Raw genomic sequence first — 27,899 nt, 5'->3', positions numbered from 1 at the left:
AGGATGTGACCTCAGAAAGGAAAACCAGCATCCATCCATGGATCCATCCATCCATGGATTCCTTCCTTCCATCCATCATCCATCCATCATCCATCCATCATCCATGGATCCATCCATCCATCCATCCATCATCCATCCATCCATCCATCATCCATCCATCATCCATCATCCATCCATCCATCCATCCATCCATCATCCATCCATCCATCCATCCATCCATCATCCATCCATCCATCCATCCATCCATCATCCATCCATCCATCCATCCATCCATCCATCCATCCATCCATCCATCCATCATCCATCCATCATCCATCCATCCATCATCCATCCATCCATCCATCCATCATCCATCCATCCATCCATCCATCCATCCATCCATCCATCCATCCATCCATCATCCATCCATCCATCCATCCATCCATCATCCATCCATCATCCATCCATCCATCATCCATCCATCCATCCATCCATCCATCATCCATCCATCCATCATCCATCATCCATCCATCCATCCATCCATCATCCATCCATCATCCATCATCCATCATCCATCATCCATCCATCATCCATCCATCCATCATCCATCCATCCATCCATCCATCCATCCATCATCCATCCATCCATCATCCATCCATCATCCATCCATCCATCATCCATCATCCATCATCCATCCATCCCTCTATCCATCATCCATCCATCCATCCATCATCCATCATCCATCCATGGATTCCATCCATTCATCTCCCCCAGCCCTTCCCCATCCCAGGGATCCACAACAGGGAATTCACACAGCAGCTCTCCCTCCTCCCCATTCCAAACTCCACAAAGGAAAGGTGGGGCAGGATTCACCTGTGAGGAAGAGAGTCCACCTCATACCTGGAAGAGAAAAGCTCTGAGGAGCTCCCACCCAAACCTGTGGCCAGGCAGGAGCAAATCCTAGAGGAATTCTGTGGTCACACAGGAAATATCAGTAACAGCAGGCAAGGGATGCTTTTACCCAGACTACAACACCCATTGGTGCTCTTACACGTGATGCTGATGCAGAAATTTTCTTAGAAGAAGCCAAAAAAAGCCAATTTTGTGAAGATTTCCTCGTCCTCCTGCTCCCTCATCTCCTGTTAAAATCCCCAGCTCTGCGCCCCTCTGACCCTGGGGTTTGAAAAGAACAATTTAAGGCCTTTCCCACCAAACCCCATCCCCTGAAGCTCAGTGTGGAAGCACTTTAGGCACTTAAATGATCAAAAGCACTTGAGCATCAGAGCAGCCTCTGTGCAGGGGAAGCTCCTCACATTTACATAAGAAATATTAAAAATAAAGGGGTTTCCAGCCTTGGGTCAAGGAATTTATTCAGGGAATTTATTATCCCAACTCAGGCAATGGGATTTTGTCTCAGATCCTTCCTGCTGCAGCCTGCACTGGACAGAGCCCAGGGTAGGACAGACCCCAAAACTGTTTCTGGAAGTGGTTTAAGCACTGCCAAATCCGTCCCCAAAACAGCTGCGTGTCAGCACGCAGCCCTTGCTGTGGGAAAGGGAGGCTGGCAGGCTATAATTTGAGAAGAACTAAAACAAAAACAGTGACCCCTGACGGGAAAGGGACGATTCCAAACCTTTGAGGGCCCGGCTCAGACAGCAGGGGAGTCACCCGGCCTCCCCGCCAAAGAACAGGCTGACAAAACTCCGCCAAAATAGCAACATTTCACCCTCCAGCCCAACCTCACAAGTGCCTCTGGCTGCCCACATACCTCAAAAAATAAAAATTAGTCACAAACGTTGTTTTTTTGCCTGGTTCAGCCCAGGCAGAGCCGAGGATCGCTGGGGTTTGTGTGCTCACAGCACCAATCTCAGCTTTTCCTCCGCGTTTTGGATCATTCCTGACTCCTGAGCTCCTCCTCGGAGCGTGGGGAGCTCCTGGAGGAATCTGCCAGCAGCAGAATTGTCCCAGCTGGGCCACTGGGGACAGGGAATGGTTCTGGGCAGGGGGAATCGGGCTCTGCTGCCAGAGGGAAGTGACTCAGAGCTGGTGGCCAAAACAACCTGGACATCCCTGGAGGGTTTGGGCCCTGGGTGAGGGCGGCAGGAGGAGCTTTCTCTCAGTGAGAACAGCGACTCCTGACTGGAAATAAAACACATTTTAAGAAAGCCCAAACAGCCACGGGACCAGCTGCAGGTCTGAGTTTAACCCATCAGCAACTCCCCCGGGCCTTCCAGGAGAGCTTTTCCTGCTCTGCATCACTGCCACAGTACTGAAAACCCCTCTGGGAGCGGATTTCCCTCTGGGAATCTGGGAATGGCAGAATGGCAGCATCTTCCAGGGGCTGTGCGTGGAAGGAAGAGGCAGAACAGTCTGGATCCATGAGGGGAGAGAGAAAATGCAGGCTCAGGCACCGAGGTGTGGAGTGAGAGGTCAGAGTGACTGAGAACTGTGTGAAGAAAGGTAAAAACAATCATTAAAATAAAATAAAATAAATAAAAGCTCAGAAGTTCTCCCTATCTGATGCAAGCCTGTACGTAGGTAAAGGTTAAGTCACCTTTTGGAACCGGTCCTAATGGGATCTTCCTTGTTTTTCCCAAAACAAGGCACTCTAAGTTTTCTCCTGGATGGTTTTGGATCGAGGAGGGGAAGGGCAGGAGGGCAGAAATGTGGGTGAACACCTGGGCACCCCTTCGGCCCCACAGCCAAACCTCGGCCTCCCCGCTGCTTTTTTTTCCCCAGGACATCTCCTCCCAGCGTCCCATCTGCTGAATTATTGCTCAAGAAGTTGGGTAAAACTACAGGAAGCAGGGGGAGAGGACTCAGCTGGAGGTGGAGGAGAGCCAAGGACGGATCCCCTCGCTGTGCCGCTCCTGCTCAGGAGCACGACCCGTTACCGGGGGGAAACACAATCCCCTTTTCCCCCCTGGAGAAGCCCTTTGGTGCTGCTGTGCCGTGCTTCCCTCTGCTAAAGGCACCTTTGGAAAGCACTTCTGGCCCTGAGGACACCGCCCCAAAACCTCTTATTTACACCTGAGATTAACCCCGTGCTGCCCCCAGCCCCACAGCCACCCCCGGGGTGACAGCAGCGGCTGGGGCACGGCCGGTGCCAGACCCTGGGGACACACATGGCCAGTGACATCCCTGGGGACACACACGGCCAGTGACATCCCTGGGGACACACATGGCCAGTGACATCCCTGGGGACACACACGGCCAGTGACATCTCTGGGGACACACACGGCCAGTGACATCTCTGGGGACACACATGGCCAGTGACATCCCTGGGGACACACATGGCCAGTGACATCCCTGGGGACACACATGTCCAGTGACATCCCTGGGGACACACACAGCCAGTGACATCCCTGGGGACACACACAGCCAGTGACATCCCTGGGGACACACATGGCCAGTGACATCCCTGGGGACACACACGGCCAGTGACATCTCTGGGGACACACACGGCCAGTGACATCCCTGGGGACACACATGGCCAGTGACATCCCTGGGGACACACACGGCCAGTGACATCCCTGGGGACACACACAGCCAGTGACATCCCTGGGGACACACACAGCCAGTGACATCCCTGGGGACACACACAGCCGGTGCCAGACCCTGGGGACACACACGGCCCGCTCTGCCACCTGCTGCCACCCCCGGTGTCACACCGAGCACTTGGCCATGTCACCCTTGTCAAAGACGACTTTGGTTGCGAAGTAGATGGCGACCAGTCCGAAGCCAGCGGCGGACACCATGTAGGCGGTGACCGACTGCGTGAACTGCACGATGGAGCCCATGAAGAGCGAGGGCACCACCTGGGACAGGAGGAAGGCGCTGTCCAGGATGGCCAGGTCCAGGCAGATCCCTCGGCCAGGAGCCCCCGGCTCCGGCTCTCCCACCACCATCCGCAGGGAGACGTCGCAGGAGGAGCTGACGCACAGAGCGGAGCTGGACACGGCCGGAGGGGAGGAGGAGGAGGAGGAGGAGGAGGAGGAAGAGGAGGAGGAGAAGAGGTTCCCAGTGTGGCCATTCTGGTAAGGCAGCTTCTGGCTGGAGAGCAGCCCCTTGGAGAAAGCTGATTTCTTGTCCAGCAGAGCGGCATCTTCCTCCTCTTTCCTCTTGTATTTATGCAGAAATACCTGTGGGAAGGAGGGAGGAGCGTGAGGAAGGAGCTGGGACTCTGAGGGGGCCTTGTTTTTGTGCAGGAGAGCAAAACCAGAGCTTTGTGTGCATTCAGGGGAGTGCCAGCCTGAGCCTGGCCCACGTGAGGTGGGTTCCACGAGCCAGGCTGGCTCTTCCCGACTGGCACGGGATCCAAAGCAGCCCTGACTCACCGGGGGAACCCAGCCAAGCGGGGCCTGGGCCGTGCTCTGGGGCTCAACAGCCCAAAGCCAGCCTGGGGACATCTCGTGCTTTTGTCACCTCCTCACTGGAGGAGGAACCTGAGCCCGTCCTGAGATCAGCTGAGCAGGGCAGGAGTGAAGAGCCGGGGTGTGCTGTGGGGTATCAGACACCCAGGGCACCGCAAGCAGCAGGGTTTGGGGATTGTGGGGTGGGTGACTGGGAACCCAAGCCCAGAGCCCGGGATGAGCAGCCACTTCTTCTCATCTGGGATGCTTAAAAGTGCCACCAGCTGGGACACAACAGTCCTGGGAACTCAGGGGAGGGCTCTTTTCTCAGCTCTGCAACAAACCTCAGCCAAGCCACCTCATCTGCCTGCCCAGATCCTCCTCACTCCAGCCAGGAAAAGGGGAGCAGAGGGAAGCCAAATCTTTCCCTTCTCACTCTCTTTTGCCTCGCTCTGCTCACGCTGTGAGGTCTCTGGAGCATTCCCACAGAGCATTTGTTAACACCAACACACCACGGGCAGGAGAGACCAAAGCCAGCTGTGCCCTCCCTCTCTGCACTCCCAGCCTTTGGGAATGCGGCCTTCCCCTTCCCAGCCCGTGGAGTTTGGGTTTCATTCCATTGATAAAACATCCACGGGGAGATCCCAGCCAAGCTGCAGCTCCTGCCAAGCTGAACATTCCCTCACCCCCTACCCCGACAGGATTCCTGGTGCCAGTTGGGCTGGGCTGTTGCAGAGGGTTTCTTCAATGGGAACATCTGGATGCCTGTGGTAACAGCTCCCACTCACTGCACGGCACAGCCAACCGCTGCCCTCGGGATGAAAGAGCTGCTCTCAAACCACAAATTAATTCTGCATTTGCAGCACAAGAGAAACTCCCATTAATCCAGTGTGCAACTCGGGAACCTCCTAGGACTTCTCCGCAAGGATAACATCTGTGGGACAGCGTTACGAGCTTTGGTGCTGCTGTCACAAGCTGCACAAGGTTTATTTTTCTTGGAGCTGAGGGAATAGGATGAGCTTTGCTTTTCATTTTATTGATCGTGGTGCTGTGGACGAAAACTGGAAAGCAGCACCTGTGAGGGCTGAAAATCCTTGAGTTTTGCAGCACCTCAGGCTGGCAGAGTTGAAGAATTCACACTAAACCAGACCAGTTTCCCTAAAACATGGGAAAAATATAAAAACCTGGAAGGCCTGGCTGCCCTGGAGCAGATCCCCACCTGTTTGTCGTGGTGGTAGAGGGATGCCAGCGTGTAGGGCAGGATCTGGAGGGCGGAGAAGGTGAATCCCGTCAGGGCAGCGGAGATGGTGACCACGGTGACACTGTGGGACAGACACATGACAGAGGCGGCCCCGGGGAAGAACACCACGCTGGCCAGGTACACTGCCCGCGTCCCAAAGCGCTTCACCAGCCGGTCCATGATTGTCGAGAAGAAGATGGAGGTGATGCACTGCAGGAAGAGGCCCAAGCTGCCCATCCGGACACCTGTGGGTGGAGAGGGGTGATGGACGCTGCCCTGGCTGCCCCCCGGATAAACACGGCCAAGCATCCTGCCCTCGGTCCCAAACCCCAAAAACATCCTGCTCTTCATCCCAAATCCCCAAATATCCTTCCCTCTCTGTCAGTCCCTAACCCCAAAAAAATCCTTCCCTCTCTGTCAGTCCCTAACCCCAAAAAATCCTTCCCTCAGTCACAAATCCCCAAAAAATCCTTCCCTCTCTGTCAGTCCCTAACCCCAAAAACATCCCTCCCTCTCTTTCAGTACCTAACCCAAGAAACATCCCTGTCAGTCCCTAACCCCAAAAAATCCTTCCTTCTCTGTCAGTCCCTAACTCCAAAAAATCCTTCCCTGAGTCCCAAACCCCAAAATATCCCTTCCCTCAGTCCCAAACCCAAAAAAATCCTTCCCTCTCTGTCAGTCCCTAACCCCAAAAAATTCTTCCCTCTCCATCAGGCCTTCACCTCAAAAATATCCTTCCTTGTCAATCCCTAACCCCAAAAACATCCCTGAGAGTCCCAAATCCCCAAACATCCTTCCCTCTCTGTCAGTCCCTAACCCCAAAAAGATCCCTGTTAGTCCCTAACTCAAAAAACATCCCTGTCAGTCTCTAACCTTGAAAAGATCCCTCTCAGTCCCTAACCCCAAAAACATCCCTGTCAGTCTCTAACCCCAAAAACATCCCTGTCAGTCTCTAACCCCAAAAACATCCCTCTCAGTCCCTAACCCCAAAAACATCCCTCTCAGTCTCTAACCCCAAAAACATCCCTGTCAGTCCCTAACCCCAAAAACATCCCTGAGAGTCCCTAACCCCAAAAACATCCCTGTCAGTCTCTAACCCCAAAAACATCCCTGAGAGTCCCTAACCCCAAAAACATCCCTGTCAGTCCCTAACCCCAAAAACATCCCTGAGAGTCCCTAACCCCAAAAACATCCCTGTCAGTCTCTAACCCCAAAAACATCCCTCTCAGTCCCTAACCCCAAAAAGATCCCTCTCAGTCTCTAACCCCAAAAGGATCCCTGTCAGTCTCTAACCCCAAAAAGACCCCTGTCAGTCCCTAACCCCAAAAACATCCCTGAGAGTCCCTAACCCCAAAAAGACCCCTGTCAGTCCCTAACCCCAAAAACATCCCTGTCAGTCCCTAACCCCAAAAACATCCCTCTCAGTCCCTAACCCCAAAAACATCCCTGAGAGTCCCTAACCCCAAAAAGATCCCTGAGAGTCCCTAACCCCAAAAAGACCCCTGTCAGTCCCTAACCCCAAAAACATCCTTCCCCCTGCTTCAGTCCCAAGCAGAGACTGAGGCACTGCCAGCCCTGCCAGCCTGGGCCGGCTCAGGAAGCAGAGCAGCATCACCCAACAAATTCCAGGATTGCAGCAGCCACCCCCCAGCTCCCTCCCTCCCCCGTGGGAGGTGGGAAATGCCACCCCTGTCTCTGGAAGTCACCGCTCTGGCCCCAGGACCTGTCACCTGCTGCTGAACCAGGACCTGTCGTTATCTGATGCCAAAGGCAGCAGCAGCAGAACAAAGGCAGCGGGGAATTGTGCTCGGGCCAAGGTAAAGTACAGAACATGCTCTGAACTGCGTATCCGGCAGCGATCCGGACCTTACCCCTTCCCAAAGATCGCTCAGATTTCAGGGAATTAAAGCCATTAACCCTTTGGAGCGGGGATCATTACTCAACACACGTTTCTATGACAGGCGGCACAATGCAGGGCTGACCTGCCGGCAGCTAAACGGTGCAAGTGTTAAATAATAATTAAGCTGCCTCGAAGTTAAACAGACACCCAGCACAAAGGGGCAGTGTGCTGCAGGGCCCTCCGAGTGGAAAACTGCAGGAGGAGGGCCAGGAAGGTGCCTCCAGGATAAAGGATATGGATTAGGGAGAGGGAAAGGGTGGTTAGGCAAGGAGGCGAGGCTCTGGCACAAGGCGGCAGGCAAAATGGGACTGCAGGTAACACCTGTGAGCAGGTGAAGGGCTGCTGGGGCAGTTGTGGCAGCACCAAAGCACTGGAGAGGGGGCTGAGAGCTGGGAAAGCTGCTGGAGGGCTCCCAGAACCAGAACCAAATCCCACCTCACCGCTACAGAGCACAGCCCGGTTCTGCTCCCCACCATCTGCACCCCCAGGATGGGGAGCACCCTCAGCCCTCGCTGGGAAAGGAGGGGAGAGCAGTGCCAGGAGTGTCAGAGCCAGCTCCATCCTGCTCCTGTTGCTTCTGCCGCCCAAGAGCCCAGCCCCAGGCCAGGGCTGCCCTGCCAAATCCATGCTGGCAAGAACCAGGAGGTGTTTCCCAAGCTGTGCCACGCTCTGGGAGCCACGGGAAAACGTTCTTGCCCGGCCTATCCACAGAAAGCCAAGCTTGCTGCAGCTTTTTTTTTCGTTGTTTTTTGCATTACCGACAGAGCTGAGCCCCATCCCGAGCTCCCAGTAAATGTTTCCATCCCGGGGAACACCCGGCTCGCTTCTCACCTTCATCGTAGCGGCGCCTGGCCTCCGTGCCCGGCTTGGCCCTGGGCACGCCGTGGTACAGCCCTTCCCCGACAAAATCCGTGTAGAACAGCATGAAAGTCATGAGAGCCATCCAGCTGCAGAGCTCGGCCACGAAGAGGCGGCGGATGACCCTGGGGATGCGGCAGCAGAGGCCGTGCAGCCGCGGCAGCAGCGCGCACACGTTCCTGGCGGCCCGCAGCACCTGCCTGCCCTGCAGCAGCCACGACCCCCGCGCCAGCCGGCAGCAGCAGCACGCCAGGGACACCTTGGGGGACGTGTCCTTGAGCGCTAGCCCCTCTGGGACATCCCCCTGGGCCGCCTCCTCCGTCACAAACAGCGTGGCCAGCACGCAGGCGAGGAAGATGAGGGCCAGCAGGCTGAAGAGGCAGCTCTGCTGCCCTCCCAGGTAGGGCGCCAGGAAGGCCCAGTCGATGGCTGGCAGCAGGTAGCCGATGCAGCCCCCCAGGCTGATCATGAAGGCGTACACGGAGAAGGCCTGGCGGCAGTTGTCCGGCTCCTGGAAGAGGTCGGAGAGCAGGGCCTCCAGCGGGGTGAAGCACACCTGGCCGCAGAAATCCAGCAGCCCGATGCCCAGGATGAGGAAGGCGATCTCCAGAGGCCGGGGGTTGAGGGCACACAGGCTGGCCAGGCTGCTGGCGTGGGGGATGAGGAAGAGGCTGAGCAGCACCCCCAGGCACAGCAGCCAGATGAAAGGTCTCCTCCGGCCGTAGCTGCTGCGCCAGTGGTCGCTGGCCGAGCCGATCAGCGGCACAAAAACCAGCCCGAGGACAGGGCCTATCCCTGGGAAAGAGACAGGGGGGTGTCACAGGGACACGGCTGGTCTGCCTGCGCCCCCAAAAACGGGATGTTTCGGAAATTTGGGAAGTTTCAGTGGGTCCCCTGCAGGGAGCAACTCTCCCCGCCCTCACTCACCCCCACCCCCCAGACCAAAAGGTTTGGAATAAAAAAAACCCCACAAGCACCTCAGAGAGGTGACCAAAGCTGCCTACCCAAAACCATGGTCATGAACTTCTCCTCCACGCCCACCTCCAGCAGCAGCGGGGGCACGTAGGTGATGCCGGCGGCCAGGCACACCTCCAGCCCGAAGGTCAGCGAGTTGACCAGCAGCAGCTGGCTCCGGTGGCTCTGGAAGGACATGCTGTCCCCAGCCACGCTGTCCCCACCCCTCAGTGGCGCAGGGCCGTGTCCTGCCAGCTGCAGAGATCCCAGGGATGCCCCCCAGGCAAGGATTGGAGCTTCCCTTCCCGGGCTGCTGGCGAGATGCTGCTTCCCATTTTATCAACGGCGAAGGAACCGTCTTTTCCTCTTCCTCTTCTGGTGGGATGTGGAGAGCCCGGGCAGGGATCCTGCTGCAGGCTTCCCCTGCTGCTCACAGGCTGTGGGGAGAGAGCGTTAACACAGTGAGGAACGGGGGAAATCCAGGGGCCACACGGATGTGTCACTGCTGGAAGGGACAGTCCCCGTCCCAACGGGCTCTGGGAGAGGGGCAGGTTAAAGGGTGAAAGCTCCATCGGTGCCAGGTTTGTCTTCCCAAGGGTTTGTGACAGGGTTTGGGAAAAGCCAGTCCTGCCCTGGAGGGTTGATGACCTCTCCATCCTGTCCAGCCACCTCTCCCAGACGGCAGAAAGGATTTGGGGGTCTCCTCTCCCAGGGAAATCATTTCAGAGCCCCCTGCAAGGATCAGGCCTGCAGCCACACGGGGCCATCCCCAGAGCCCAGCACGGCCCTGCCTGATGAGCAGGACACCCTCAGTGCTGCTCCCCAGGCTCCCAGGGAAGCAATTCCACCCAAATCCCATCCCCAGCCCCCGGGATGGGGCACAGGGAGCAGATGGTGCCTCCGTGGAGTTTCACAAACAAACCTGACCCACTTTAGCCTCATCTAACAGCGAATGGCAATTACCTTACTCATTAGACTGAGTCATTTATTTGCCCTGCTCCCTTCTCTCCGGCTTCTCCGGAGGGGAGAGGCCAGGGGATGGGGCAGGGGCTGGGCCAGGAGGGAGCAGGAGCTCGGAGGTCCCCGGCAGCCAGCCCAGCAGGATCTGCTCCCAGCTCCTGGGGCAGTGGCCTGGTGACACCCCGAGCCCCCCTCGCTGCCCAGGTGTGTGCTGGCAGGCACAGACCGGACGGTTTTGTCACTTTTCTCTCCCTCCCCGTGTCACCATCAGCTGATAACCCACCAGGGGGTGGCTGGGGGAGGCTGGCAGGGTGGGGATGAGGCTCAGCCATCGCTCCCTGCCTCTTGCTGCTGCGAAGAAATGCCACTCCTGAGCTCGGGAGCTGCCGGTACCGCTCGATAAATACCAATTATTCCCCTTTTGGGACCCTTCACCTCACAGAAGATCCCTCTTTTCCACATTTAAACACCTTGCCCAAGGTCAAACAGCAAACAGAGGGGGAACAGCAACGGTTTTGCTTCAAGCACCAGAGGCTTTGAAGGCTCAGCAGCCACAGGAGGGCTGAGCATCCCTCCAGAGCATCCCTCCACCTTGCTCAGATGTGGCTCACACACAGGATGTGTCAGCCTGGCTCGGTTAGGAGGGTGCCCAGCTGCATCCCAGCCCTGGGAGGAGGAATTCCAGCCCCAGCAGCACAAACCCAGAGTCACAAAATGAACCGAGCCTCCGCGGCTCAGAGCCGGCCCTCGGCGGGGGATGTAGTGTCCGCTGTAAGAGAGGGGGAGTTATCCCGAAATAAACCCCAAAAGATGCTTCACACAGATTAAAAATTGGTTTTTTCCCTTTTAGTGCTGTGCCAGAGCACTGGGGAGGCAGCAGGGATCTGATCTGTCCATCTGCCTGAGGATTCCAGTGTGGAGGCAGAGCTGGATTTCTTGTCTGCAGGTAGGAGCAGACCTCTCCTCCCTCTCCACACCCTCAGAGGGCTTTAACGAGAAAATAAATCCCTGGAGCAATAATCACAAACAGCCAGAGAAGTCTCAACTGCAATAAAGCTGCAGATAAAACTGCAGCAGATCATGAACTTTATCCCAATACCCATTAATTACTGTGAATTTTTCCCACAGAAGAGCGACACAGAAAAGTGCTGAGCAGGAAAATCACCTGAACTGCTGATTTGTGAGGACAGAGGGGCTGGAGAAGGGAGGTTTGGGAGGCTCAGGGAGCCAGGACTCACCTGGTTCCTGGCAGGTGCACTCAGCTGAGTGTTTGCAGGGCAGCAGAGGTGGAACCCAGCGCAGGTTTGGTTTCAGGGCCCTCCCTTTCTGCTGATAACAGCGGAGTTATTGACACCACACGCCTGGGCCCCTCGCTCAGGGCTGAGCAAACGCTGCTGCCACCCCCCCAAAGGGAGCTGCCCTGAGGAAACCCCAGCTCTGGGCTCACACCTGACTTCTGCCCCCCAAAAAAACCCTGATATTTGTATTTATCACCCTCCCTCGCTGGGCTGTGGTGCAGATTCAGGACCAGGGGTTGGTGTTTTCTTTTTAAACCAACACCACGTCCCTGCAGCTTTGCAGGTGACAGGCTGGCCCTGAGTGACAGCCCCAGCAGCAGCAGCAGCAAGATCAAACAGCCTTTCCTCAAACCCCAAATCCAACCTTTCCCAGGGGGATTTATCCCCTGGACTCTGTTTGGCTCTGGCGTGGAAGGAGTCAGGAAAATCCATCCCCAGCTGGGAGATTCCAGCAGCACCCTGCCCATCCCAGAGGGGTTTTGGAGATGTTTCACAGCCCCACGGGGGCAGCTGGTCCAGGTGACCCTGGCACTTCTCCCCCTCCAGCCTCAGTTTCCCCAAATTCCCACATCAGGAACAGAATTTGTCCTTTCCTGCTCAAGGAGCACCTTGACAAAGACAACAGCAGCCCCCAAAAAAAGGGATTTTTGGATGTTTCCTGCACTTGGGAGCAGAAGGGAGCCACATGTGGGGCATTTCCTGGAGCTGGCGTGCCACGGGACATCAGCTGCTCTTCCTTCTCCCTCCCTGGGGAAAACCAAACCATCTCCACGGCCTCCTGGGTTGTTTTTAAAGCTCACAAACGCAACTTTTCCTCCCCTTTCCCTGCAGAGAAACAGGAGATCAACTCCTGGAGGCTGCCTCACCTGGTAGCCAGGTGGGAGGGCGGGTCCAGGGCAGGAGCAGAGCGGTGCTGGACAAAGGCAGAGCAGAGGATGAAGCCAGGGAAGATTTTAGGAAAAACCAACCCCAAAACACCTGGAAAAGGTGCAGGGCATTGATGGACACACACAAAGACGATTCTCCTCCTCCCAATCTCCTAAATCTTCCCAGCACAGGGTCCTAGAGGAAATCACATCTCAGCAGTGTTTAGAGTGAAGAGTGAGGGCTGGCTATTTCAAAATTAAAATGTGGGTGTACATGGCAGAGAAAAAAACTGATTTATTCCTGGAGGAATCCATGTCCTGCTACTCCATAATCCCCGGAACCAGTGCAGAGGGAGAAAGAGATGACGTTAAATGTGGTTTTAGGCTTTGATTTGTGGTGGTTGTGCACCTCCTCCACAGCTCAACAAACAGCAGTGACCAGCCAGCAGAGAATTTGATTCAGGGTGAGGATGCTGAGGCACTGGAATGGGTTTCCCCACCCCTGGAAGTGCCCAAGCCCAGGCTGGAACATCCTGGGATGGTGGAAGGTGATCGTGCATGTGGCATGGGAGTGGAACAAAATGAGATTTTAAACCTCTTCCGACCCAAACCACTTGATGGTTTTATTATTAAATATTTCTGACCTGTCAGGGCTGCCTTTTTCCCTTAGGAAAGGAAATCCCTTGGCTCAGGTGGGGCTGCTCCAACCCAGCCGCCCCCAGGACTGATCCTCACCTTCCCTGCCCACGCCAGGTTTGGCACCCAGAGAGAGGGAAAGGCAAAATCTTCCCTCTCACAACCCCAAACATTCCATCTCCAACCTTCCCAGGGGCTCTTTGTGAATTCCCTGGGAGCCCTCTGGAAGAAGGGGTGGGAGAGAGCTCAGGGGGAGCGAGCTGGGGGAGCTTTCACAGCTCTCAGCGCCCATTCAGCGGCGCTGAATGGGAAATGCAGCATGGAGAATAGCTCTGGCAGGCTCCTCGGGATGCGATGGAAAACCCACCTGACCTCTCCTGACCCCCTCCCCTCCCAAATCTCCTTGACCCCATTCACAGGGAGAGGGAGGGGAGAGGGGTGAGGTATTTGGGCTCTCTGAATTAACTCTGCGTTTCCACCCTTAGGGAAAGAGCAGCAGGCACTGGAGATCCCCTCCGGGGAGAGCAGACCCCGGTGGGTTTGGGATTCCCTCCCCCGGGTTTGGGATTCCCTCCCTTGGCTTTGGGATTCCCTCCCTTGGCTTTGGGGTTCCCTCCCTCAGGTTTGGGATTCCCTCCCTCAGGTTTGGGATTCCCTCCCTCGGGTTTGGGATTCCCTCCCTCGGGTTTGGGATTCCCTCCCTTGGCTTTGGGATTCCCTCCCTCAGGTTTGGGATTCCCTCCCCCGGGTTTGGGATTCCCTCCCTTGGCTTTGGGATTCCCTCCCTTGGCTTTGGGATTCCCTCCCTTGGCTTTGGGATTCCCTCCCTTGGCTTTGGGATTCCCTCCCTCAGGTTTGGGATTCCCTCCCTCGGGTTTGGGATTCCCTTCCCCGGGTTTGGGATTCCCTCCCTTGGCTTTGGGATTCCCTCCCTCGGGTTTGGGATTCCCTCCCTTGGCTTTGGGATTCCCTCCCCCGGGTTTGGGATTCCCTCCCTCAGGTTTGGGATTCCCTCCCTCGGGTTTGGGATTCCCTCCCCCGGGTTTGGGATTCCCTCCCTCGGGTTTGGGATTCCCTCCCTCGTGGCCCAGGGCAGCCGGGATCTGTCAATCCATGGAGATGCTGCAGGAGCTCCCAGAGCCACGGGAAGGGCCGTTCCCGATGGCAGCTCCAAATTCCACACTGGGAAACCTTGGATTTGCTGTGGGGGGGCAGCTCTCTCCTGCCTCGCACGTCCAAGGGGATCCTGCTGCTCCCAGGGCTAAAATCCCGAGCTCTCCAGGCCCTTCTGAGGCACGGAGGGATCCCTGGCACAGACAGCTGAGAGCAATTCCATTTGGGAATGTTTGCCAGGGTGGAGAAAGCTCTGTGCTGCCTGCCCTTCACCCAGGTACCTCACACTGCTTTGGGGAGCCGTGCCAACAACTCCAGGGATGCTTTAACCTCATCCCAGAGAGCATCACACACAGCACAGCTCTGTCCCACAGCCTGCACCCTCCTCTGGCCAAGAGCTGCTCCTGCCAGAGCCTTCCTCCCACATCCAGCCAGGCCTCCTCCTCCTCCTCCTCCTGCCCCAGCAGAGGCCGCAGTGACACCCGTGGAGCTCTGAGGGACAGACGGGAGCCCAGGGCCACGGCAGAGCTTCCCTGGGCTTCCCTGGGCTTCCCCCGCGGCTGCCCGGGCCAGCTGGGAGCACAGCTGGAGCTGGGAACAGCTGGAGCTGGGAGCACAGCTGGGAGCACAGCTGGAGCTGGGAACAGCTGGAACTGGGAGCACAGCTGGAGCTGGGAACAGCTGGAGCTGGGAGCACAGCTGGAGCTGGGAGCACAGCTCGGAGCACAGCTGGAGCTGGGAACAGCTGGAACTGGGAGCACAGCTGGGAGCACAGCTGGAGCTGGGAGCACAGCTGGAGCTGGGAGCACAGCTGGAGCTGGGAGCACAGCTGGAGCTGGGAGCACAGCTGGAACTGGGAACAGCTGGAACTGGGAACAGCTGGAGCTGGGAGCACAGCTGGAGCTGGTGGCACAGCTGGAGGCACAGCTGGAGCTGGGAACAGCTGGAGCTGGGAGCACAGCTGGAGCTGGGAGCACACCTGGAGCTGGTGGCACAGCTGGAGGCACAGCTGGAGCTGGGGGCACAGCTGGAGCTGGGAGCACACCTGGAGCTGGTGGCACAGCTGGAGGCACAGCTGGAGCTGGGAGCACAGCTGGAGCTGGGGGAACAGCTGGAACTGGACACCCCGAGTGCAGCAGGGGCCAGGGCTGGTTGGGGTGACCCTCAGTTCCTCAGGGGCACCCCACAGACGAGCTCAGCTCCGCACCGCTGGGCGTTGGGCCGCACTGAAGCCCAGCTCAGCTGCAGAGGGATCCCCAGCCCAGGCTGGATCAGTCCTGATCACCCCAGCCCGGGCTGGATCAGTCCTGGTCACCCCAGCCCGGGCTGGATCAGTCCTGGTCACCCCAGCCCAGGCTGGATCAGTCCTGATCACCCCAGCCCAGGCTGGATCAGTCCTGATCACCCCAGCCCGGGCTGGAGGAGCCACTCTGGGATTTGTGCTGCTGCACTGCAGGGTCTGGCAGCGCTTCCCCGGCTCAGGACTCACCAAACTTCACCCAACAAAACCTCCCCAGCTCCTCAGCACAACCAGACCAACCCACACACCCAAAAGCAGCAGCACTGCAGCTCCGAGAGCCCCAGCCCTGCCGGTCACGCTCCCCTGCGCCGGTGTCAGCTCTGCTGCAGGCAGCCCCAGAGCTCCAGACAAGCTTGGCTGGCTCCAGGGCAGAGCCCCAGCTTTGTTTTGCTGCTGCACGACCCAAGCTCTTGCTTTTATTCATGAGAGGAGCCCCCGTTCCGGAGCGGGAGGGGAAATGAGATGATCTGCTTCTGCTTTTCACTCATTGCTGCTGTTTCGAGACCGTGCCCATCACCCCTGGCACTTGATCCAAATCAACCTCTCCCCCGGCCTTTCTTCTCCACTTATTATAATTTTTATTTTTTTTTTCCTTAGCAGAAGAATCAAAATGTAAATTGAACTGGAAAGGGGGAATAAAACCAGCCCCCTCCAGGTGCCCCCTTCTCCCCGGCGTGGGGACGGGCACAGATTATATCCGGCACCACATGACCAGGGCCTGTATTTATGTGTCAGAGTGTAAAACCCACCCTGCTGAGCTGCCTTTTCTCTGCCTGGGGCTGGGGGCTTCTGCTCAGCGTCTCCTCAAACAGCCCCACAAAGGGGATTAAGGAGAGCCCCTCAGCCCCGCAGAGTAATCCATCAAATTATCCCTTGTTGGCGTTGCTGTCCTCTTCAGGGGGAAAAAGAAAAAAGGGGAAAAAAGAAAAAAAAAAGCCCTCCAAAAGCTTTTAAAGGCACTGAAATTACACTTGAGCCTGAAACACTCCACCCAGCTGCTGGAGCCCGCAGCACAATGGGCTGGTTGTAAAGGGAATCCCGGGAAGTGAGGAGCAAGGAAAAAGAGATGGACACTTAAAAAGGGCAGCGGCCTCCCCAGGGCTGGAGCCAACAGGTGGCTCAGAGCCCCCCTTTCCCCAGAGCCTGCAGAGATCCGGCCCAGCCAGGCTGGCTGGGCATCCCAGTTACCCCTGAGAGGGAATTTGGGGCTCTGGGATGGGTTTGCCGTGCCCTGGTGGCCCCACGGATGCATCCTCAGCAGAGGTGAGGCTTGTGAAGGTTTGCACCTCTGGGGGAGCATCCGAAGGGATCCTGCAGGGAATGCAGCTGGATTGCACCGTCCCCAAACCCCCAGCACAAACAGCAGCACTGCCCTGGGCATCTCCACAGCAAAGCAGAGCCAAAACCTTCACCAAAACCTTCACCAAAACCCTCACCAAACCTTCACAAAACCTTCACCAAAACCTTCACCAAAACCCTCACCAAACCTTCACAAAACCTTCACCAAAACCCTCACCAAACCTTCACAAAACCTTCACCAAAACCCTCACCAAACCTTCACCAAACCTTCACCAAACCTTCACCAAAACCCTCACCAAAACCCTCACCAAACCTTCATCAAAACCTTCACCAAAACCCTCACCAAACCTTCACCAAACCCTCACCAAACCCTCACCAAAACCCTCACCAAAACCCTCACCAAACCTTCACAAAACCCTCACCAAACCTTCACCAAAACCTTCACCAAAACCCTCACCAAACCTTCACAAAACCTTCACCAAAACCCTCACCAAACCTTCACCAAAACCTTCACCAAACCTTCACCAAACCCTCACCAAACCTTCACCAAAACCTTCACCAAAACCCTCACCAAACCTTCACAAAACCCTCACCAAACCTTCACCAAAACCCTCACCAAACCCTCACCAAACCTTCACCAAAACCTTCACCAAACCTTCACCAAACCCTCACCAAACCTTCACCAAACCTTCACCAAAACCTTCACCAAAACCTTCACCAAAACCCTCACCAAACCTTCACCAAAACCCTCACCAAACCTTCACCAAAACCCTCACCAAACCCTCACCAAACCCTCATCAAACCTTCACCAAGCCCTCATCAAAACCCTCACCAAACCCTCACCAAAACCCTCACCAAACCTTCACCAAAACCCTCACCAAACCCTCATCAAAACCTTCACCAAAACCCTCACCAAACCTTCACAAAACCTTCACCAAAACCCTCACCAAACCTTCACAAAACCTTCACCAAAACCTTCACCAAACCCTCACCAAACCTTCACCAAAACCCTCATCAAAACCCTCACCAAACCCTCACCAAAACCCTCACCAAAACCCTCACCAAACCCTCACCAAAAGCCCGGGAACACTCGGAATCTGCTTTTCCTTCCACTGCAGCTCCCTAAATTGCACAAGACCTCCTGTGCTGCTCCTCAGCTCCCTGCTTTGAGGGCTGAACCCTCCCTCTCCTGAGCAGGGATTCCCTGCGCTCCCACTGCTGGGAATTTCGGGGAGAATCCTCAGCCATGCAGGGATCACAAAGTGCTCACCCCAACAGAGCGGGGCCGGGAAAGAGAGGAGCAAAACCCAACCCTGACACAAGATTTCTGAGTTAGAAGCAGCCAATGGTTTCCCCTTCTGTCACAGGGAGCCAGCAGCCCCTGGAAAATGGGAAGAGAAACTGGAAGTTGTGGTTTGCAGGCGGAGCAGAAATGCTGAGTGAGGGGACTCCAGGAGCTCTGTCCCACCGTTCCTGTGACAGCCACGGGGCCAGAGGAGGCCCAGCTTTGGGGTGGGAAGGACAATTCTGGTGTCTGAGCAAAAAACAGGGCTCGGAGCAAAGGCCAAGGCTGGGCACGAGGTCCAGATCTGCAGATCTGCACATCCAAACCTGGAGCAGCTGGAGAAGGGCAGGAACAAATAGTGGAGTTTTAGGAGGGATGAGGGGTGTCCCTGACCCCAAACTGTGCCCAGCAGGGATGAGGGGCGTCCCTGACCCCAAACTGTGCCCAGGAGGGATGAGGGGTGTCCCTGACCCCAAACTGTGCCCAGGAGGGATGAGGGGTGTCCCTGACCCCAAACTGTGCCCAGCAGGGATGAGGGGTGTCCCTGACCCCAAACTGTGCCCAGCAGGGATGAGGGGTGTCCCTGACCCCAAACTGTGCCCAGCAGGGATGAGGGGCATCCCTGACCCCAAACTGTGCCCAGCAGGGATGAGGGGTGTCCCTGACCCCAAACTGTGCCCAGCAGGGATGAGGGGTGTCCCTGACCCCAAACTGTGCCCAGCAGGGATAAAGGGCATCCCTGACCCCAAACTGTGCCCAGCAGGGATAAAGGGCATCCCTGACCCCAAACTGTGCCCAGCAGGGATGAGGGGTGTCCCTGACCCCAAACTGTGCCCAGCAGGGATGAGGGGCGTCCCTGACCCCAAACTGTGCCCACAGCAGACAAATTTCACCCCAGCACCCACCACTGAACCCCAACCAGGAGCCTGTTCCTCGGGGAAAAAGGGAACAAACCAAACTCCTCACATCCTCAGGGAGCAGCACACTTCCAGAACCCCTCTGGCTGCAAATTTTGGGAGCCTGACCTCGATTTCTTCTCCAAAGGAGACCCTTGGAGCCCTGGACAGGCACACAGAGCCACCAGGTCCCCACGGTCCTCGGGCCATCTCTCCACGGCAATTTTCTGCTCCGCAATCCCGGTGATTTTTGGAGAAGCTGGATGCTGACAGATCTCTGAGCCGGGCCCCTCTGACCTCCCCTGGCAGGTTGGGGGGTTTCTCCCTGGCTGTTTTCTGTCTGTAAAATGAGGTCACGGCTTTGAAGGAGACAAAAGAGCCTTTGCAGGGTGAGGAATAGCCCCGGGACAGCTGCGAGAGCTGAGCCCCCATCACTCACAGCCCAGGGCTCCCCACACTCCCCTGCTGTCCTTGGCACTGGGAACGGGCAAAAAAAAAAAACAGGGAAGGAAGTAAAAAAATCTAAACATTTAAAAATCTAAAAAGATCTAAAAATCTAAAGATTTTTAAACTGGGATTTGCTCTCAGATCTCCTTGTCCCCCACCCCGTTTTCACCCTCCCAGTCGCCCCCCTGGCACTGGAGGGGGGTTTATTCCAAATTTCCGAGGGATTTTCTGTCACATCAGCACCCTCTGCCACAGGGGGAGGCGTGCAGGGAATAATGTGAATTTTCTGCCGTGTTTTAAGGGCCAAATCCACAGATCAGAGCTGTAAAAAAAAGCAGTTTTCTGTGCCTGGGGTAGCAAAAGCTGCCCAGGCTCTGCAGCACATCAACCCCTCGGGGTTAATGAGAGCTCTCAGATCATTGCTGAGTGATCTGACTTCTCCTTATCGTGGCAGAACAGCCACGAGGCCTGAAAATGGGAGATTCCACGATTTTATTTCTGCCTGATAATTGCAAAGATAAGGAGCAATCCGATTTTTATTTCCTAGGGCAGATAAGTTTGGCTGGAAGGTCTTGGACGGAGAACTTCAGAAGTTTTGTTGTTTTTATTTTCCTTTCCACCTTCTCACTATCAGTTGAATGCATCAGGGGCTCACAACACGCAGGGATTTAACATTCACCAAAAAAAAAAAAAATAAAAATAGAGCAGTGAGGAATATCTGGAAGGGAAATTTTCCACTTTTTTTTTTTTTTAAATAAAAAAAACCCAAAACCACGGGGCTCAAAACTGCCATTTCTCCAGGAGCAAGACATTTCTACCACCCCCTCACTCCCCACCCAAACAGGAACCTCACTTCTATTTTGAGCCCTGGAAAGAACATCAGCCCTAAATTATCAGCTTTTCACTAATTAGGCACAGGGGTCAAGTTCAAAGCTGCCTGGATTTTGCAGAGCCCTGTGAGCAGGGCTGCTGAGGGGTTTTGTGGCACAGGGCACGAGGGGGACAGGAGCTGTGAGAGCTGAAATTAAAAAGCAGGGATTTGTGTGTCAGGGATTGAGCAGGGGCAGCATTTCCTCTTGCCATTATTTGCTGGGGTAAAGTCCAGAGGGACACAAAGGAAGCAGAGAGGGCTCTGATATTCGTGTTCCAGGGCACCTGGGCTGGGCTGTGCACCTTCCAGAACCTTCCAGAACCTTCCAGGGCCCTCCAGAGGGGCACCAGCACTCCCTGCCTGCCCCAAAATTCTCATCCTCTGCCACGGGCAGGATCCAGCACAAGCACAGCCTGTTCCCAGAAATCCCAGATGGAAAAGTCCCTGTGGAATCATCTGCTCACCCTCCAGCCTGGATGGAGGCACCTCAAGCGCTGAGGCTGCAGGAATTCCCCCCTGGAACAATATCCTAGGGAGATTTAATAGCTGGGAAGTGTCCGTCCGTCCTTCCCCCCCTCCCTCCGGTCATCCCCCGTGTCATTCCTGTTGATTTGCAGGCTCCAGCCTCTCTCCCAGCCCAGCTCCAGTCAATCCCCAGGAACAGCCACCCTTCCAGGCCCGTTAGCTGCTCACTGGGCCTTGGCCGGGCCACAGCAGCCTCTTGTTCCAGCGCCGCTCCAGCTGCTCCAGCACACAGGAATGGCTTGTCCCAGCATTCCCAAAGGTCCCAAACATTCCCAAAGGCACAGGAATGGCTTGTCCCAGCATTCCCAAAGGTCCCAAACATTCCCAAAGGCACAGGAATGGTCCCAAACATTCCCAAAGGCACAGGAATGGTTTGTCACCAGGAATTGTTTTTCCCCAGCATTCCCAAAGGCACAGGAACGGTTCCAAACATTCCCAAAGGCACAGGAATGGTCCCAAACATTCCCAAAGGCACAGGAATGGTCCCAAACATTCCCAAAGGCACAGGAATGGTCCCAAACATTCCCAAAGGCACAGGAATGTTTTGTCACCAGGAATTGTTTGTTCCCAGCATTCCCAAAGGCACAGGAATGGTTTGTCACCAGGAATTGTTTGTTCCCAGCATTCCCAAAGGCACAGGAATCACTTGTCACCAACATTCCCAAAGGCACAGGAATGGTCCCCAGCATTCCCAGGGCACAGGAGTGGTTTTTCCCCAGGAATGGTTTTCCCCAGCATTCCCAAAGGCACAGGAATGGTCCCAAACATTCCCAAAGGCACAGGAATGGTCCCAAACATTCCCAAAGGCACAGGAATGGTCCCAAACATTCCCAAAGGCACAGGAATGGTCCCAAACATTCCCAAAGGCACAGGAATGGTTTGTCACCAGGAATTGTTTTTCCCCAGCATTCCCAAAGGCACAGGAACGGTTCCAAACATTCCCAAAGGCACAGGAATGGTCCCAAACATTCCCAAAGGCACAGGAATGGTTCCAAACATTCCCAAAGGCACAGGAATGGTTCCAAACATTCCCAAAGGCACAGGAATGGTCCCAAACATTCCCAAAGGCACAGGAATGGTTTGTCACCAGGAATTGTTTGTTCCCAGCATTCCCAAAGGCACAGGAATCACTTGTCACCAACATTCCCAAAGGCACAGGAATGGTTTTTCCCCAGGAATGGTTTTTCCCCAGGAATGGTTTTCCCCAGCATTCCCAAAGGCACAGGAATGGTCCCAAACATTCACAAAGGCACAGGAATGGTCCCCAGCATTCCCAAGGCACAGGAATATTTTGTCCCCAGGAATGGTTTTTCCCCAGGAATGTTTTTTCCCCAGCATTCCCAAGGCACAGGAGTGGTTTTTCCCCTGGAATGGTTTTTCCCCTGGAATGGTTTTCCCCAGCATTCCCAAGGCACAGGAATGTTTTGTCACCAGGAATTGTTTGTTCCCAGCATTCCCAAAGGCACAGGAATGGTTTTTCCCCAGGAATGGTTTGTCCCCAGCATTCCCAAAGGAATGTTTTGTCCCCAGGAATGGTTTTTCCCCTGGAATGTTTGTCCCCAGCATTCCCAAAGGCAGCTCTGGAGCAGAGCCCACACAAAGCCGTCCCCTGTCACTCCCCGAGCCGGTACCTGGCACCACGGCCGCTGCCACTGTCCCCTCCTGGTCCCTTTGTGCTCCCAGGATTTCTGAGCCGCTGCAGAGCTCCAGGGAAGCGCTCTCCCCGTGACCACAACAATCCTTTATTCTCTTTGCCGGCTCCGAAGGGGGAATTTGGGAATTGGTGCCAGGCTCCGGAGCGAGGTGGCGCGGTGACCGCGGGGACAGCGCTGGCAGGACGCTCCTCAGGGCCTGCAGGTGACCAAAAACCACTCTGGGTTCTCCTCTCCAGACTGAAGTGATCCCTGGCAGAGGGGAAGGGACAGGAAAACACCCTGGAGCAGCGGCGGGTCCTTCTCCAATCCCACATTCCCAGACTGATGGGAAAGGCACCAAATCACCAGCAGGGATAAAAACACCCACAAGGTCCAGTTAAGGTTTGGTCACATCCCCCTCAAATCCCACCCAAGAGCCAGCTCTGCTCATTAATCCTAAATTAAAAACAGGGAATTGGGATTCAAGGGTCTGATCCTCCTTCTTCATGCAGATCCCAGCAGGATTCACTGCTAATGTTTGGGAAGGAAAATGGGATCCAGGGATTCACTGCTAATGTTTGGGAAGGAAAATGGGATCCAGGGATTCACTGCTAATGTTTGGGAAGGACAATGGGATCCCAAGATTCACTGCTAATGTTTGGGAAGGAAAATTTGATCCAGGGATTTTCTGGCCCCACTTCACCCAAAGTCTCAAGCCATAAATCCAAGCAGGATTTCGGTGCTGCCCCACAACTCTGTGCAGGTTTTTCCAGGAAAAGAGAACACGAACGTCTCCCGAGTGCTGACAACCCGCAGGGATTGGAGCCACTGCACTCATCATATTCCTGCTTCTCCTGAAATCCCAGCTCCTGCAGACAAACCACCACGGAGAACTTCAGCTCCCAACAAAACAAAGGTGGGGGAAAAAAAAAATCCTCAGAGCAGCTCCCTCGATTGAAGGGAAAAACTTTCACACCTCACAAAGCAATCCCAGCGCCTGGCATTGTTTTAAGTTGCTATTTCCAAATAAACCTCATGGCTTTGCCAGAGGCCATCCTGAATTCCAGCCCTGGCCAGGATCAGAATTCCTCTGCGAGTCACCAAAAGCTGGCTCTGAAATCCCCAGACCAACAACCCCCAAGGTTTCCCTGGATGAAGGACGGGGCCAGTCCTTGGGATGTGGACCAAGAGCATTTTCTTTTCGCTCAGAGAGGAGGAAAAAGCGTTCAGAGCTGCAAAGCAGGCACCTGCTCCTTGCTGTGTGTGTTCCAGCCCCGAGACAAAGGCGCCTTTGGGACCAAACTCCTCCTTATTTTGCCAGACAATATTCACAGGGGTCTGTTTCTCCTCTTCTGCAGGCTGGCAAAAACGTTAAGCAAATATTTGGGAACGGCGAGAGGAACTGACATTTTAGGATATGAAAACAAGGAGGGAAGGGCACAAATGAAGGGGGAACCTCCGAGGAACACCAGGAGGACAAAGAGGAATGGAATGGTGGCCTCAGAGTTCCACTGGGGCTTTGTTTTCTGAGCAAGCAACTCCACAGCTCAGAGGGTTGGGCACACCAGCAGCTTGTGCAGCTCCACGAGACGGGATCAGCACAAGGAACAGGACAGGTTTCACATCACCACCCTCAGATAACCCAGAGCTGGGGCACAGAACTCTGAAAAAACCCTGTGTTTTACCATTTTCCCGTTCTTTATGGCGAGATCGTGCAGATCCACGTTTGACTAACTTTAAAACTTCCCTCTGCTTCTTTAAAAGCCAGGGTTGCTCCCTGATGGTTTCCATCCCCTGTTCTCACATGGAGCTCTGAGACTGAACAATGATGGAGAAATCAGCCCTGAGAAGAGCTGAGAGCTGCTCACGAGCTCCTCGTGACTCCCGAGCTCCACGCGCAGCTTTAATCACGGCTTCAGCTGGGCTGGGGGGTCACAGGACTTGTCAGGGTTTTAGCTGGGCTTGGGCTGGGTTTTAGCAGGGTTTGGGCTGGGTTTTAGCTGATTTTTGGGCTGGGTTTTGGCTGGGTTTGGGGCTGGGTTTGGGGCTGGGTTTTAGCTCAGCCCATGTCCTAGGCCATGAGCCACCATCACCTGATGGGATTTTTTCCCAAAGAGAGGAAATCCAGCCCCTTTGGGCTTTCTGTGTCTCCCTGCTCCTTCAATTCCCTGCTCACCCCAAGCACCACCTCCCACCCCTCTGATCCTTTCCCTCCTGGCTCCCTCAGAGCCCCAAATCCATCCAAAAACCACCCCAAATCCATCCAGAAACGCCCCAAGTCCATCCAGAAACGCCCCAAGTCCATCCAAAACCGCCCCAAATCCATCCAGAAACGCCCCAAGTCCATCCAAAAATGCCCCAAGTCCATCCAGAAACGCCCCAAGTCCATCCAGAAACGCCCCAAGTCCATCCAGAAACGCCCCAAGTCCATCCAAAAACCGCCCCAAATCCATCCAGAAACGCCCCAAGTCCATCCAAAACCGCCCCAAATCCATCCAGAAACGCCCCAAGTCCATCCAGAAACGCCCCAAGTCCATCCAAAAATGCCCCAAGTCCATCCAAAAACGCCCCAAGTCCATCCAGAAACGCCCCAAGTCCATCCAGAAACGCCCCAAGTCCATCCAGAAATGCCCCAAGTCCATCCAGAAACGCCCCAAGTCCATCCAGAAACGCCCCAAGTCCATCCAGAAACGCCCCAAGTCCATCCAGAAACGCCCCAAGTCCATCCAGAAACGCCCCAAATCCATCCAGAAACGCCCCAAATCCATCCAAAACCACCCCAAATTTCACCCAGCGGGTGAAGCTTTGCTTTGATGTTGCCTCAGCCAGGACGAGGGGGCAGCAAGACATTCAAGATCACCTAAAGCAGCCCCTCCTGGGGGGTGAACACAAACCCAGAGCTCCTCAGCCACCCCCACCGTGCCAAAAGCACTGAAAGGAGTAAATCAGAGGAGGAAAAGCGACCCTGAGCGCAGCACTGAGGTGATTATTTTAAATTATTTCGAGGAGTCTGCGCTCCCAACGCCATCAGCAGCCAGCAGAGCCCAGCCACCACCCCGAGCTCCGAGCTGAGGCTTTGGCTGGAGAGAAAAGAGATGGAAGTCAGGGAGAAAAAAAAAACCCCAAATCAGCCCTCCTCCCCTCCCCAGCACTGCCACTTGAGTGCTGCAGCGAAATAAACAGTTTGGGGGAAAGGTTACCAAGAGTTTATGCTAAACATCATTTCCGAGGGGCTCTGGAGGAGATGAAGTAGAGCCAGGGTTGTATTTTTAAACTCAGGCATCAGCCCAGTGATTCCAGCCTCTCCCACTGTGGATGCAGCACGGGCATGGACAAAAATCTGCCGGTTAAAACTGGTTTTAGCTCCCTCAAAACGCTGGTGGGGTTTGTCTGGAGAGTGTGGAGGTGCCTACAACAGCTTTACTCCGGGGATTATGAGCGGTGAAACTCACGGCGCTGGTTCTGCACATTCCAGCAGCCTCCTGATGCTGGGGGACACCTGGAGCCTCCACTGGGACCTCGTGGAGAGGACACAGCACCCACACAAGTCCCCGTTTGTAGGGGAACATCCCCAAAGCAGCCACAGCAAGGGGAACTCCCCTAAATCCCAAGATCGGTTTATACCCCGAGATACAGGGATTTAAATCCCCTGTAAAGCTCTCATTTAATTTGCTGTTAATTCTGGAGATTCTTGTTATCCATATCAAATTTCTAATCTTTTTTTTTTTTTCTCTCCCCCAATCCCAAGTCCCATAATCCAAGCGCTCTTGGCTTCCACGGTGCTCGGTGGCAACAAAAATCCAGAGTTTTAGGCACAGCCTGGAATCCCAGGGCTGGCTCCAGCACCACTCCCCACGAGAGGAAACAGCTCTGGGTGATGCCAGAAAATCCAGGTAGCATCACATATTTAAAAACAAAACAAAACAAAAAAGACAAAATGAAAATTGCAGGTGGGGCGAATAACAGAAAAGGTTTCGAGGCTGGTACATGTTTTTCAGGAGTGTCTGCATGACTTCAGTGCCCAGGTCATTTGGGTGCTTTTGAAGTTCTTACTCATGTTCTATTTCTATAAGTTTGGAGATATTCTCATGTTACACACGTAAAGGCTGCTCTCCTGAGCCACATCCAGAACAGAAATGCCAAAAAATGGGATTTGGAGCCTTTCTCTGTGACAAAAGCAGGTCCAGGTGAGCACCAGGAAAGCTGTTCCTGATGTGTTTCCCTTGCAATTTTGTTTGTTTGAAACATAAAAATGGAAATGGAGCATCTTGCCGGGTCTGGCCATCTCCAGCGTAAGATTAATAAGTTTATTTTATTGCTCTTCCCTTCCTCCTAAAGCTGTCATCGGCGGGAAGACAAATGAGTCTGGTAGTTTATGTTTATCATAAACAACTACAGCGTTTTACCAGCAAAATCTCGAGTCCTGCCGAAGCCAGGAATCCCTGGAATTATCCCCATTTAGGGACGGCTCTTGAGGCACCAAACCCAAACAGAACCTACAACCAGGTAAAGAAAACTTCCCTTTCCTTGCCTCCTAAGGATTCACTGACCTGCAATCCTTCAGGATTTCTGGGAGTCCATCCCGCTCCCCAAACTCTCCGCCCGTTCGGGAAGCTCCAGAGCAGCGCGGTCACCGCGGGTGTCCCTGCGAGAACGGCAAGTTTGGGAAGAGCTCCGGGCTCTGTCCTGGGGAGGCTCGGGGAGGGCAGGACCCCCTCCCACAGCCCCACCTGCTCCCTCTCCGCTTCCCGACATGCGGGGTTTCGCTTTATTTTTGGTTTATTTTTGTTGTTTCCCCGCGGCAGCTCCAGCGTAGGAGCATCAGACCCGGAGCGCCTCCTCCTCCTCCTCCTCCTCCTCCGGGCAGCGCCTCCGTCCCGGCCGGAGCCGGCGGGCAGCGCTCGGTGCTGGCTGCGCCTGGGACCCCCTAAAGCCCCCCCGATGTCCCCGGAACCCCCCGGGGAAGGCGGCAGGAGCCGCATCCCGGCACGACCGGCGGGGCAGCCGCAGCCCCGCCCAAGCATCGCCCCCGGCCCGGTGCCGGTTCCCGGGGCTCGGTGCCGGTTCCCGGTGCCCGGTGCCGGTTCCCGGTGCCCGTGCCCGGCCGTACCTGTGCGGCAGCCGGGGCTGAGCCCGGCCCGCGCCTCCGCCGCTGTTTAAAAGGGCAGGTTGTGCCGGCAGGGAGCATGCGCTGCCGCGGGCGGAGCCCCCCCGGCCGCCCCTCCCGCCCCGCCGGGCTCCGCCGGCCGAGCATCCCCGGTACCGGCGGGGACAGCGGCACCGGGCCCGCCATCCTGGCTGGGAGAGCATCCCCGGTACCGGCGGGGACAGCGGCACCGGGCCCGCCATCCTGGCTGGGAGAGCACCCCCGGTCCCGCACCCCGATCCCCGGTCCCCGCGGGGAGAACAGCTCCATCTCCGCACTCCCGATCCCCGCAGGAACAACGGCCCCGGTCCCGCATTCCCGATCCCGAAACCCCGATCCC

The 27,899-nt window shown here is 55.6% G+C and overlaps 1 protein-coding gene across 5 annotated transcripts; it reads right to left on the bottom strand.

Annotated features, from left to right (window-relative positions):
• Positions 1 to 1,337: 1,337 nt before the first annotated feature.
• Positions 1,338 to 27,574, bottom strand: SLC45A3 (solute carrier family 45 member 3). 5 transcript variants are annotated; one of them, XM_014258212.2, is made up of 7 exons: positions 27,524 to 27,574; positions 26,964 to 27,058; positions 9,334 to 9,720; positions 8,303 to 9,124; positions 5,551 to 5,816; positions 3,651 to 4,121; positions 1,338 to 2,425 (listed from the first exon to the last, which is right to left on the bottom strand). In XM_014258212.2, the coding sequence occupies exons 3-7, from the start codon at positions 9,479 to 9,481 to the stop codon at positions 2,189 to 2,191; spliced, it is 1,944 nt and encodes a 647-aa protein (XP_014113687.2). In that variant the 5' UTR covers positions 9,482 to 9,720; positions 26,964 to 27,058; positions 27,524 to 27,574; the 3' UTR covers positions 1,338 to 2,188. The 5 variants fall into 5 exon arrangements, with proteins under 5 accessions (XP_014113687.2, XP_014113683.2, XP_014113688.2 ...); XM_014258208.2 differs by having other exon boundaries at positions 3,671 to 4,121; XM_014258213.2 differs by having other exon boundaries at positions 3,798 to 4,121.
• Between the last annotated feature and the right edge of the window lie 325 nt (positions 27,575 to 27,899).

Source organism: Pseudopodoces humilis, chromosome 26, assembly GCF_049639895.1.
Source record: "Pseudopodoces humilis isolate 2021_Gansu_Grassland_sample_001 chromosome 26, ASM4963989v1, whole genome shotgun sequence".
Classification (NCBI taxonomy): Eukaryota; Metazoa; Chordata; class Aves; order Passeriformes; family Paridae; genus Pseudopodoces; species Pseudopodoces humilis.
The sequence above is the reverse complement of the archived record's forward strand: the minus strand, read 5'-3'. Positions and strand labels throughout refer to the sequence as shown.